We start from the raw sequence: 12338 nt of genomic DNA on the forward strand, positions 1-12338 counted from the left end.
AGTCCATATAACAATTTTTATAAGTAAAAAATAATCGCAACTCTCTAAATTTAGCACCTTATTTTTTTTACAATGCATGTCATTCTAAAAGAAACTCAAAAGTTCTAGTACACTTTTTATAACATATTAGCTTAGGGTAGATTATATTATTTTTCAGCATGATTTACGAATAACAAAAAAACGCGAAATACGCTATAATAAGCCCTATATACCACATTAAACCTTTAAAATTTAATTTAGACCATCATTTGACCAGTTTGACTCGTCGCACTGTCAAACTAGTCAAATTCGTCACTCTCTAACGAATTTCGCGAATTTATCATTTTCGCACTCTAAACATGTTAATAATTGTAATATTGATTTAACTTATTTATGTCTATATAATACGACGTGTTACTCATATATATTTTATTTTATTCATTTATATCATATAGATCAAATTTAAAGATAAAAAAATAATAAATCATAAATGTCCAAAATAAATATCATTTTTTGGAAGGAAAATTTGTTTATTATCGAAATTTTTGTTTAATAGATAAATTTTTTGAAGATTTCACTTATTTTTTATAATTAATTAAATGAGAAATCATATGGAAGAGAGAAGATTCGAAGAGAGAGAGCGTAATCAAAGAGAAAGTATAATAGAGTGAGTGACGGAAGAGAGAAAACAACACTGAAGAGAGAGAAAAAAACTTATTTTTATATAATTATATTAAATAGAAAATAATAGGTATTATTGAAAATGCATATTTATAACGATAAATATAATTTCTTTTTTTTTAAATGAAATGTATAACTTGAATGAAAGGTATAATGTATCATTTAAGAGTATTTTTGCAATTATCTCCATCCACATTGATGATGGTCGGCATGCCCATTATGACATCACATTGCTCATGCATTATGTGCACACACACATATATATATATATATATATGCATTATTTGTCGGATATAATGATGCCCTCTCCATGTGCTCTATGTCCTGCTGCTTAGCTGCTACGTACGGACGCTTCATGCATAAAACATGACCACCTTTTCAGACAGTAAAACTCGTTCGTCTCCACTACTAAACCAAATTTTTTCTTTTTTCAATTAATTTTTTTAAAAAATATCACGCTTTCGGATCTATCTAAATTGAGCCCGATCCGAAAACTTAATTTTTTTTGGCAAAAAATTTAAGTTCGAATCTCGATATTTTTTGGATGGACTCGGGTCGGACATAAATTCACGCCTAGTTTGGATGATGATGATTATTATGATTATTATTATTATTATTATTATTATTATTATTATTATTATTCACAGTTAAATATACAAACAAATTTATTCACTATTTGATACGTCTTAAATCAAATCAAATTAATTTAAAATATTGTATTCAAAAGTTAAATATTTTAATTATATAAATTTATTTTTTTTAAATTTAAACTATTTAAATCTAAAAGCACAAATTTTGGCTCAGTAAACATAAACAATCTATAAAGTAAAAATAAAATTATTGAAAAAACAAACTAAAACAAAAAAAATTAAAATACTTTTCGTTAAAATCAAATTTAATTGGAATCTAAAAAAAATAAATCTAATACAAAAGCGAATTCAAAAATAGTTATTATGACAGAGGAAAAAATAGACATGAATTTCCAAATTTGAAGAGTTATTTTTTTAATAGAAATTTCAATATCAACGACTTTGAATTTTTTGTTCGGCAATCATTCATCACTATCCGTATACATAAAAAATAAATAAAAAAATAATAATATTCTTATAAAAAGATTCTTCTTCCCCATCGTTTTCACTGTATGAAGAGACAAACCACGTTTCACGTGTTTTCTTCAAAGACCAAAATAAATTGAAAAAAAAAAGGAAAAAATAAAAAGAAAAATCCAAGAGACCTGTCTTATTTAGCCAATTATTAATATTAATAGCAACCAAATCCTTTACGAGTTGCCACGAAGAACGACAATGAAGCTTCTTCTCCTCTCTGTCCTCTTCTTCCTCCTCCTCCTCGTCTCTCCCTCCGCCTCCTGCAACTCAAATGACGAAAAAGCCCTTCTGCAGATCAAAAAATCCCTAAACTACCCACCACTCCTCTCCTCATGGACCCCCAAAACCGACTGCTGTACCAATTGGACCGGTGTGGAATGCACGCGCCGCCGCGTTACTTCCCTCACAGTCTCCAACGGAAATATCTCCGGCGAGATATCTCCGGCGATCGGAGGCCTCCCTTTTCTCCGGACCCTTGACTTCAGTTTTCTCTCTCACCTCACCGGAAGCATCCCTCGCACCATAACCAATCTCAAGCACCTCGATACTCTTCGGTTAAGGAATACGGATCTCTCCGGTCCGATTCCGGATTTCATCAGCGAGCTCAAGGAAGTCACGTTCTTGGATCTCTCCTTTAACCGGTTTAGTGGTTCGATTCCCGGTTCACTGTCCCAGATGCCGAAGATTGAAGCCATACAGATCAATGATAACAAGCTTACCGGTTCTATACCGGAATCGTTCGGCTCTTTCGTGGGAAACGTCCCGAATCTCTACCTGATGAACAACCGACTTTCAGGTATTAAAAAGAATCGTTTTCCTTGACAAAGTTCCAACCTTTATGATTCTTTGTGGAATATTTGCTCAATTTCGTCCCCAAAACGTTTCGATCTTTATGTCAGATTTGGTCTATGACCATGAGTTTTCGCTATGATAAATACTACAATCTTTATGATTCCTTGTGGGTTTTTTTTTTTGGATTTGCTTAAATGCAGTAAAGTTCCAGCCTTTATGATAATTCTTTTGTGGGATTTCTGTTTTATTTGGTGTGGGCTCTTGAGATCAGATTCTGAACGTTTGCACTGATGCAGGAAATATACCGCAATCATTATCAAAATACGACTTCAATGCTGTGGATCTGACGGGGAACGGATTCACGGGAGATGGTTCGATGTTCTTCGGACGGAACAAGACGACCGTGAGAGTGAACCTGTCGAGGAACAAGTTCCACTTCGATCTAACGAAGGTGAAATTGGGAAAGAGCTTACTGTCTTTGGATCTCAGCCACAACCAAATCTACGGGAAACTGCCGGCTGGCCTGACCAGTCTCAAGCTCGACTATTTCGACGTCAGCTTCAACCGCCTCTGCGGCCGCATTCCACAGGGCGGGAAGCTTCAAACGTTCAAACCCTCTGCTTATTCCCATAACCTCTGTCTCTGTGGCCCTCCTTTGAAGGGTTGCTAGCTCGGCTCTGTTGGCCCGCTATCCCGACCGCGGTCACATAGCCGAGTTCTATGCCACGATGAAAACCGTACGTGTAATGAAATGGCTCTCTGAATGTGTGTCGATACACGCATTGGGATGAATAAATCTTGTTAGTTATGATAGATGTCTCTCAAGTTGTCACCTTATCTTTTTTTTTTCTCGTAAAATCCCTTTATATATACCGAAACTTACAAAAGTTTGGCTGTAAATCAGTCATTACGTCAGTCCTAACTACAAACAGCAATCCCAGATAAACAAAAATGACGCCATCAAAGATCAAGTGCCTAAACCAGACCGTAAATAAAGAATCATCATCGTCCGTAAACCGTCATATAAGTGTCTAATGCTCGATGACGTCGCCGAGTTGAACAAGGGCGATTGGTTCTCATACAACCGTATACTCCTTTCCCTCCAAGTAATATATACCGTAGTTTGAAACAACAATAGAAGAATAAGTTTAAAGGTTTTATCAGTCGTAGTACCTGCAACCCAAGCGAGTGAATCACCAAAAGAATTAACCTGCGGACGGCTAAAACTAGAGCCTTCAAGTAGCTTATCTCATATGTGCATGGTGTAATCACAATGACAAAAGAGGTGATCAGTGGATTCAATGTCCGCATCACACAGCAAGCAATTCATTGGTAAGTTAGGGAACCATACAAGTAGTCGTTCACGAGTGGGTAGTCTATTCCGAACAACTAGCCGACAAGTGAAAGTTGTCAGCTTATCCTTTTAGTCTAAGTTATGGTAACTTCTCCAGTTGATAGAGAATGGGTATACCCGTTGTTGGGCGTACTCGATCTTGGCCTTGTCCAATTATCCGATCTCGGTCTTACGTAGGCATGTCAAAACGAGCCGAGCTCGCGAGCCAGTTCGAGGTTGGCTCCTTTTTTATCGAGCCGAGTTAAGAATATCTGAACCCAAATAAAAACGGGCTGAGTGAGCCAGTTCGCCCGGAGCCGAGCCTAAATGAACTAGCTCGGTCGGCTCGCGAGCTGGCTCGGGAGCTGGAGTGAAAAAAAAAAAGGATTTCTTACGTTGAAACTTGGTGTTGATATTATTTGGTATGATATTTTGATTTGGAAATAATTTTTTTATACATGGATTTGGATATGAAAATGTTTTTTTTTACATGGATTAGGATTTGATAGTACATGGATGAATTAGAATCTGAAAATGGTTTTTTATATATGGTCGGATTGTGATTTGATCTATTTGAAGATGGTTTTTTGTACATGGATTGTGATTGTGAATATAAGTATGATTTGGATGTATTGATATATTCTTTTTATGTTGATGTATCATTTGGATATGGTTTTGTATAATTTGATATGGTTTTTTTAGGTATTTAGAAAAATATGAGCCGACTCGCGAGCTAAGCGACTTGGGTTGAGCCAGAAATTTTCTAGCCCAAATAAAAATGGGCTTAACGAGTTGGGCTGAAAATGAACTAGCTCGAAACGAGCTAGTCCGATCTGGTCCGAGCTGGCTCTTTTTGACATATGAAGGGGGGGGGGACATTTTTGGGGTGACACAAGATTTCAGTATCCGCGGAATACTCTGTGAGGGCAAATGTGAGGATGGGAACCGAGGGGTGTCAATTGGACCGGCTCGGACCGGACCGCACTCGGTTCGAGGGTTTCGTATTCGAATTTGGGTTAGTCCGATTTTTTTTGGATTTATATAACCAAACCCGAAATCTGGCCTTATAGATCTCGTTCTCGGATGAGACCGGACCATCGCTCAAAATCCTTTGTATATTTATCTTTTTATTAATTCTTTTTTAAAAAAAAATCGGACTTTTGGGCTGACCCGAATCAAACCCGAAACCCGATTCAAGCCTAGCGCAAAAGTCCAATTTTTTTCGGGTCGAAAAATTTTGGCGCGAAACTGACTATTGTTTTGGGTTGGGCCGAGCCGGGTTTTGAGTTCGGACGTGAATTGATACCGGTGAAGCTTTAAGGAGGAAGAAAGTAAACCTAATCCCTAAATTTTCTCGAAACGTCTTGTGCTCGTCCCTTCACGGCCTCGTCTCTTTCCGGTTCGAGTACTATGGAACCCAACCCAAATCCAAAAATCGGATTCAACAATCTCGTTTTGGATTCATTGGCAGGAGAATATCCGAAATTTTGAGTACCCTAACTCCACTAATTAGGTATAGATTTCTAACCAGAAGCCACCCCTCGATCCAAAACAAAAATAAATTTTAGTTTTGGTTTGGTTTGGATTATATAATGAATCTTCATCCAAAACTTACCGTGGAGAGGAGGGAGGGTGTTGTCGGAATTTAGACCGTTTTAGAGATTTTTCTGCAAATTCTAAAATAAAAATCATGTAACATAAATAATTTTCCTGAATGCACATAACAAAGAAAATCATGATTATGTAAATTACAAGGAAGCAAAATCTCATCAAAATAAATAATTGTGACACCAAAAATCCTTATACACGTTCTCACGAAAAATTGGACAACTGCCTTTTCCACTCATATTGTTTGGTCTCAATCTCAAGTAATGTTTCATTTCATACGTTAAATATTTTAACTTCAAATTGCGAACATTCTGAGTTTTAATTCCATAAACTTGTTTTTATTATTTGATAAAGTTTATATTTATTCGATTCTTAAATTAATATTTAATTCACTCTTTGTTGAAAGTTGATTGAATTCATTTTTCATAACAAATAAATATTTTTTAAAAATCATTTTATCAGACTTTAAATTATTTGCATAACTAATTCAGATTTTGATTGATTTATTTTTAAAAAATTAATATCTAATATTTATATATTATTTATTTTGATTTAATTCAACTCTGTATACTGATTAAACATTCATTTAAAAAAATAATGGTGTTTTCTAATTGCTCAACTTTTACAACCTTGACGCAGAATTTTTTTCTGAAAAAAATTAAGGCTTGATCAAGTAGCCTATCCCCCTATTTTTTTTTCTGAAAAAATAATGGTATTATTTTTCTAATTGTTAGTTTAAACAGTATTTAGAGAGAGAAAAGTTCGGAATTAAACAAATAAATAATAATAATAATAATAATAATAATAATAATAATAATAATAATAATAAAGATTAAAATAAAAAGTATTCTAAAAGAAGAGGTAAAATAGAAGAATAATTGGGAAAAAGACAGAAGGCATGCCCTTAAAGTCGGATGCTTTCCACTTTATAACTCATAAAGACTAAATTTGTCTTTACAAAGTCAGTGATGGCATTTGCTGATACTTTACTCCCTAAACCCTAATTGAAAACCAATTTAAGATAAGAACTTATTCCATTTTTTTTTTCTAATGGGTTGTTGAATTTTGAATAAAGTATTTTCCTTTCCACTATATTCTTTGATAATGCATAGAATTCGCTTATATTTTCCTCGAGCGAATATATTTAAGGGTCGGATATTATTGCTTATATAATTTGGAACTATAATTTAATTGATATATTTAGAGACTTTATTCTAATTTCACTTTTTCGAATTTTAAATTTTAAATTTTGCACTACTCAATTTCATTTTTTACAATTTTTCAGTGTTTGAAGAAATATTTTTTCTGTATATTGAATCAATCGATCTGTACATGGTTTTATACAAAAAGAATAACAGATTTTCTAACAAACTCTAACAAAATTGTGAGAAATGAAAAGAGCGTAGAAACGGAGAGGAAAGGAAGAACAGAATCTCTTTCAGCGACGAACAGAATTCTTCTTCCTTCATGGGCCTGGGCTCATCTCCAATTTAACTGAGCATTTATATTTGGGCTGAGTTACAGTTGTATTACGCCCCCCTCAAGTCACGGACGGGAGGAAGAGACTTGACAAATGTAATTTACCCAAAAGCGTCGAAAACAGGGCAGGCTGCACTTGCTTTGTGAAGAGATCCGCGAGCTGATTGTTAGAAGGAACGTGCAGCATCTTCAAGAAGCCAGATTGGAGTTTCTCACGAACAAGATGGCAGTCGATGTCAATATGCTTTGTCTGCTCGTGGAAAACAGGATTAGACGCAATGTAGATGGCAGTTTTATTATCGCAATATAGAGTGGTCGGGACTGAGACTTCAACGTGTAGATCAGTCAGCAACTTCTGGAGCCAAACAAGCTCGCATGTGACATTGGCAAGAGACCTATACTCAGCCTCTGTACTACTCCGGGAGACGGTAGTTTGTTTCTTGGCTTTCCAGGAGAGAAGAGATTCTCCAAGAAAGACGCAGAAACCGCAAACAGATCGCCGAGAATCAGGGCAAGATGCCCAGTCCGCATCTGCAAAAGCATTCAAACGAATCGGAGAGGTAGCTGAGTAGAAAAGGCCTTGGCCGGGGTTACCTTTCAGATAACGCACAACGCGCTGAGCTGCCCGTAAGTGATCAGAGGTTGGACACGAAAGAAACTGGCTGAGCTTGTGAACAACAAAAGTGACATCGGGTCGGGTGATCGTGAGATAAAGCAATCTGCCGATAAGCTTGCGGTAGCTTGTAATATCAGATAAAGGCTCCCCTGAATCCTTAGTCAGTCGTGTATTCGGATCCAAAGGGGTAGAGGCCGGCTTGGAGGCGAGGAGACCAGTATCCTCAATAAGTTCCAGGCAATATTTGCGCTAGTTAACAGAAATACCCTGACGAGATCGAGCAATCTCGAGACCGAGGAAAAATTTCAGACTTCCAAGATCCTTGATCTGAAACTTTCGACTGAGTAGTGACTTCAAGGATTGAACGGCAGTATCATCATTACTAGTGATTATTATGTCATCGACATACACCAAAAGGGCCACGAAAGAATTCCCAGACATACGAACAAAGAGAGTATGGTCAGCTTGCGACTGTACAAAACCAGCAGCAAGCAAGACTTTGGCAAAGGTGATATACCATTGTCGTGAGGCATGCTTCAGGCCGTATAGCGATTTGTGAAGACGACAAACCGCATTCGGGGGCAGAACCTTTCCATCAGTGGCCGTATAACCAGGGGGCAGGGACATATATATCTCTTCATCGAGAATTCCATGGAGAAATGCGTTCGTGACATCCAATTGGGAAAGAGACCAATTCTTGGCGGCTGCAAGAGCAAGGACAAGCTTAACGGTCACAAGTTTCGCAATAGGAGAAAAAGTATCAAGAAAGTCTACTCCCTCCTATTGGGTAAAACCCTTAGCCACTAAACGCGCATTGAATCTGTCGACAGAACCATCAGATTTGCGCTTGATTTTATAAACCCAACGATAACCAACGGCGTGTTTCCCAGGTGGCAGAGAAACAACCGACCACGTCCCATTTGCAGCCAAGGCATCGAGCTCGATATTCATGGCGTTCCTCCAGGCAACATCAGATACATCCTCCTTGAAAGATTTAGGTTCGGTGGCTAAAGAAGAATTGAGGACGAAATAACGGTAAGGCACCGAAAGTCGAGAATAGCTTAAAAAAGACGAAATGGGATAAAGGGTATCGGGAGAGGAATTAACAGTGGATAAGTAACAGTGATAATCTTGGAGGTAAGAGGGAGGATGAGAAGAACGCTTTGGTCGAGTGGGGATGGATAAGGACGAAGAAGAGACAGAAGTTGGGTTTATTGGACATGGGTCTGAATTAAAAGAAGGAATAGCTGGGCCTGAGTGTGAAGAACTTGGGCCAGAAGGTGAACTTGGGTTTGAAGGAAAAGGATTTTGGCCCAAAGGGGAAATATCCGTCTGAGGTGGAGAGGGATCTGTCGAGACAGAAACTGGCAAAGGTAAAATGGTGGAAGGAAAAATATTGTCTGGAAAAACAGAGATACCCGATTGAAACGGGAAAATCTGTTCGTGAAATTCAACATGGCGAGAGATGATAATAGAATTGGATTCAAGGTCAAGGAGTTTGTACCCTTTGTATCCCGAAAGATAACCGAGAAAAACCGTTGCCCGTGCCCTGGCTGAAAATTTATGTCGTTCCGAGGTAAGAGTAGAGGCATATGCTAAACAGCCGAATGCTCGAAGATACGAGTAGTCTGGGACTTTATTTTTCAGTAGCTCATACGGTGACTTGTTGGACAGAAGCGGAGATGGTGTCCGGTTGATCAGAAAAACCGCCGTTCGGATGCAATCAGACCAAAAATGCAGAGGAATATTCCCTTGAAACAGAAGAGCCCGAGCAACGTTCAAGATATGCTGATGCTTACGCTCAACCACGGAATTTTGTTGAGGAGTCTGGACGCAAGAGAAATAATGTGTGATTCCCTTCGATCGAAACAGCTCATCAAAGGACAATTCCGGAGCATTATCGGAGCGAACGACCTTGACTTTTAGGGAGAACTGCGTTTCAACCAAGGTCAGAAAATTCGGAATAATCTGTAGAACCTCATTTTTGCGGCTGAGCATATACACCCATGTCACCCGAGACTGATCATCAACTATAGTCAAAAAGTACCTATATCCGTCATGAGAAAATGAAGAAAAGGGACCCAAACATCGATATGAATGAGATCAAACGGAGATTTAGACAGTTTGTTGTTTGAAACGAAAGGAAGTCGACGTTGTTTGGCTAAATGACAAACACGACAATGAGAAGGAGTATCAAAACGTGAAAGAGAAAGAGTATTTGACATTGAACGTAATTTCTGATGAGACAAGTGTCCAAGACGAGAATGCCAAAGAGAAGAGTCAATACTAACAGCATTAACATGAAAAGAAGAAGGAAAAGCGGGAATGAAATCAGACTCGAGGAAGTAGAGATTGTGTAAGAGCTTAGCCCTCCCAATCGTCGATCCCCGAGAACGTTCCTGAATAAGACAAGAACCAGAAAAGAAAAGACAAGAAAGGTCAGATTGGCGAAGCAAGGAACTGACACTAATAATGTTGAACGTGAAAGACGGGACATAGAGCACATTTGTCAACAGTAAATGATCATTCAAGGGGACATTTCCAGCCTGCGTAACTGATATTTGAAGGCCATTCGGCAGTATAACAGTGCTCGGGAGGATGGAAACCAGATCAGAGAAAAGGTGTTTGTTAGAACAAACATGAGCCGATGCACCAGAATCCAAACACTAATAATGTTGAACGTGAAAGACGGGACATAGAGCACATTTGTCAACAGTAAATGATCATTCAAGGGGACATTTCCAGCCTGCGTAACTGATATTTGAAGGCCATTCGGCAGTATAACAGTGCTCGGGAGGATGGAAACCAGATCAGAGAAAAGGTGTTTGTTAGAACAAACATGAGCCGATGCACCAGAATCCAATGTTGATCTACAGTTCGAGAGATGAAATACTAAAGGAAAAGAAGATAAACAGGGGAGCTTCCAAATCAGACAGAGTCTTTCAACGTCTCAAGAACGGTTCGAGATGGTTGAGAGAGGATAACCCGGTTCAATAACCCATCAAGCGTAAACCGGAATTGAGGGTTTAAAAGGGGTTTTTTTTTTGGTGATTTGGGTAGGAGTACCAAATAGAGTTACTGTTCATCGTCTTCTTTCTTGCTCTGGTTTCCGTCAAGAACCAGGATTGTAATTCTGTAAGTTCTGATCATCTAGTGGATTCATCGAGGCCATAAAGCTTCGGTCGTGACGTAGGATCGCTACACCGGCGATCTGAACACGTAATCTCTGTGCATTCTCAATTTCCGCAATTTCTCGTTCTGTATTCTGGTTCGGATTTGGCTCATTTCTTAACCAGAATCGAAGTCGCCGATCTTCAATTGGTATCAGAGCGCCGGTTGAGATCAGGGAGGATCTTCGCCGGTTGGAATCGTTTAAAAGGGGTTTTTTTTTTGGTGATTTGGGTAGGAGTACCAAATAGAGTTACTGTTCATCGTCTTCTTTCTTGCTCTGGTTTCCGTCAAGAACCAGGATTGTAATTCTGTAAGTTCTGATCATCTAGTGGATTCATCGAGGCCATAAAGCTTCGGTCGTGACGTAGGATCGCTACACCGGCGATCTGAACACGTAATCTCTGTGCATTCTCAATTTCCGCAATTTCTCGTTCTGTATTCTGGTTCGGATTTGGCTCATTTCTTAACCAGAATCGAAGTCGCCGATCTTCAATTGGTATCAGAGCCTGGTTGAGATCAGGGAGGATCTTCGCCGGTTGGAATCTTGACGCAGCTTCAAGGTTCCAAGGCTCAACCGAGAACGGTCGGGAACAGGGAGGTTCCTTGCCGGAAAGGTTACTCTGACGCAGATTCAGATAACTGACTCGGGAAATCAAGAAAGATGGCAACGGTGGTCAAATTAGATGTCGAAAAGTATGACGGGAAGGGAGATTTCTCGTTATGGAAGGACAAAATCATTGCAAGTCTTGAAATCTTAAGGCTTCACGATGTATTGAATCCGGATTATGACATTGAGGAACCAGAAAAACCAAAAGAGGCATCAACCAAACTAGAATCAGGGAAAGAACAAGGAGTTACTAAAACTGATCAAGCTCAGATGCAAGAAACAAGATACGAGCGTAGTAGAAGGGTAAGGAATCTGATCTTACTGTGTCTTGCAGATCAGATTATGCGCAAAGTCCGCCATGAGCAGACAGCAGCAGGCATCTGGAAAGCTCTGGAAGAAGAATTCCTACATAAATCACTGCCTAACAAGATGTACTTGAAACAAAGATTGATAGGATATAGAATGGATCCTGTAAAGACCATTGAAGACAATGTGGATACCTTCAAGAAGCTCGTTAATGATCTGGCAAACTTAAAAATGGAAGTTCCCGAAGAAGATCAGGTATTGATCCTCTTGAATTCACTGCCTGATCAATATGAGCAGCTAAAAGACACACTGAAGTACAGTAGACGTGAGTCAATCACATTTGAAGAGGTGACAAGTGCAGCTTATTCTAAAGAACTAGAATTTGCAGCCAGGTCAAAGAAAGTTAGTGCAGAAGGATTAATGGTAAGGGGTCGACCAGAACAAAGAGACACTGATGGATCTAAGAAGAAGGCGAGAAGAAGCAGGTCTAAGTCAAAAGGAAAAAATGACTCGGGTTGCTGGTACTGCGGGAAAGACGGACATTTCAAACGTGATTGCAATGCCCGGAAGAAGTTCCAGCAAAAGGAACACAGCAAGTCAAATGAAACCACAGCTGCCGTGGCGGAACAAGAGACAGAGGTTCTCACGGTTTCTGATCAA

At 38.8% G+C, this 12338-nt stretch overlaps 1 protein-coding gene across 1 annotated transcript; it reads left to right on the forward strand.

Annotated features, from left to right (window-relative positions):
- The first annotated feature begins 1932 nt into the window (after window positions 1–1932).
- Window positions 1933–3373, forward strand: LOC104809922 (polygalacturonase inhibitor). Its single transcript, XM_010536048.2, has 2 exons — window positions 1933–2562; window positions 2855–3373. The coding sequence occupies exons 1-2, from the start codon at window positions 1965–1967 to the stop codon at window positions 3226–3228; spliced, it is 972 nt and encodes a 323-aa protein (XP_010534350.1). The 5' UTR covers window positions 1933–1964; the 3' UTR covers window positions 3229–3373.
- Window positions 3374–12338: the final 8965 nt, after the last annotated feature.

This window comes from Tarenaya hassleriana, unplaced genomic scaffold, assembly GCF_000463585.1.
Source record: "Tarenaya hassleriana unplaced genomic scaffold, ASM46358v1 Cleome17, whole genome shotgun sequence".
NCBI classification, from domain to species: Eukaryota; Viridiplantae; Streptophyta; class Magnoliopsida; order Brassicales; family Cleomaceae; genus Tarenaya; species Tarenaya hassleriana.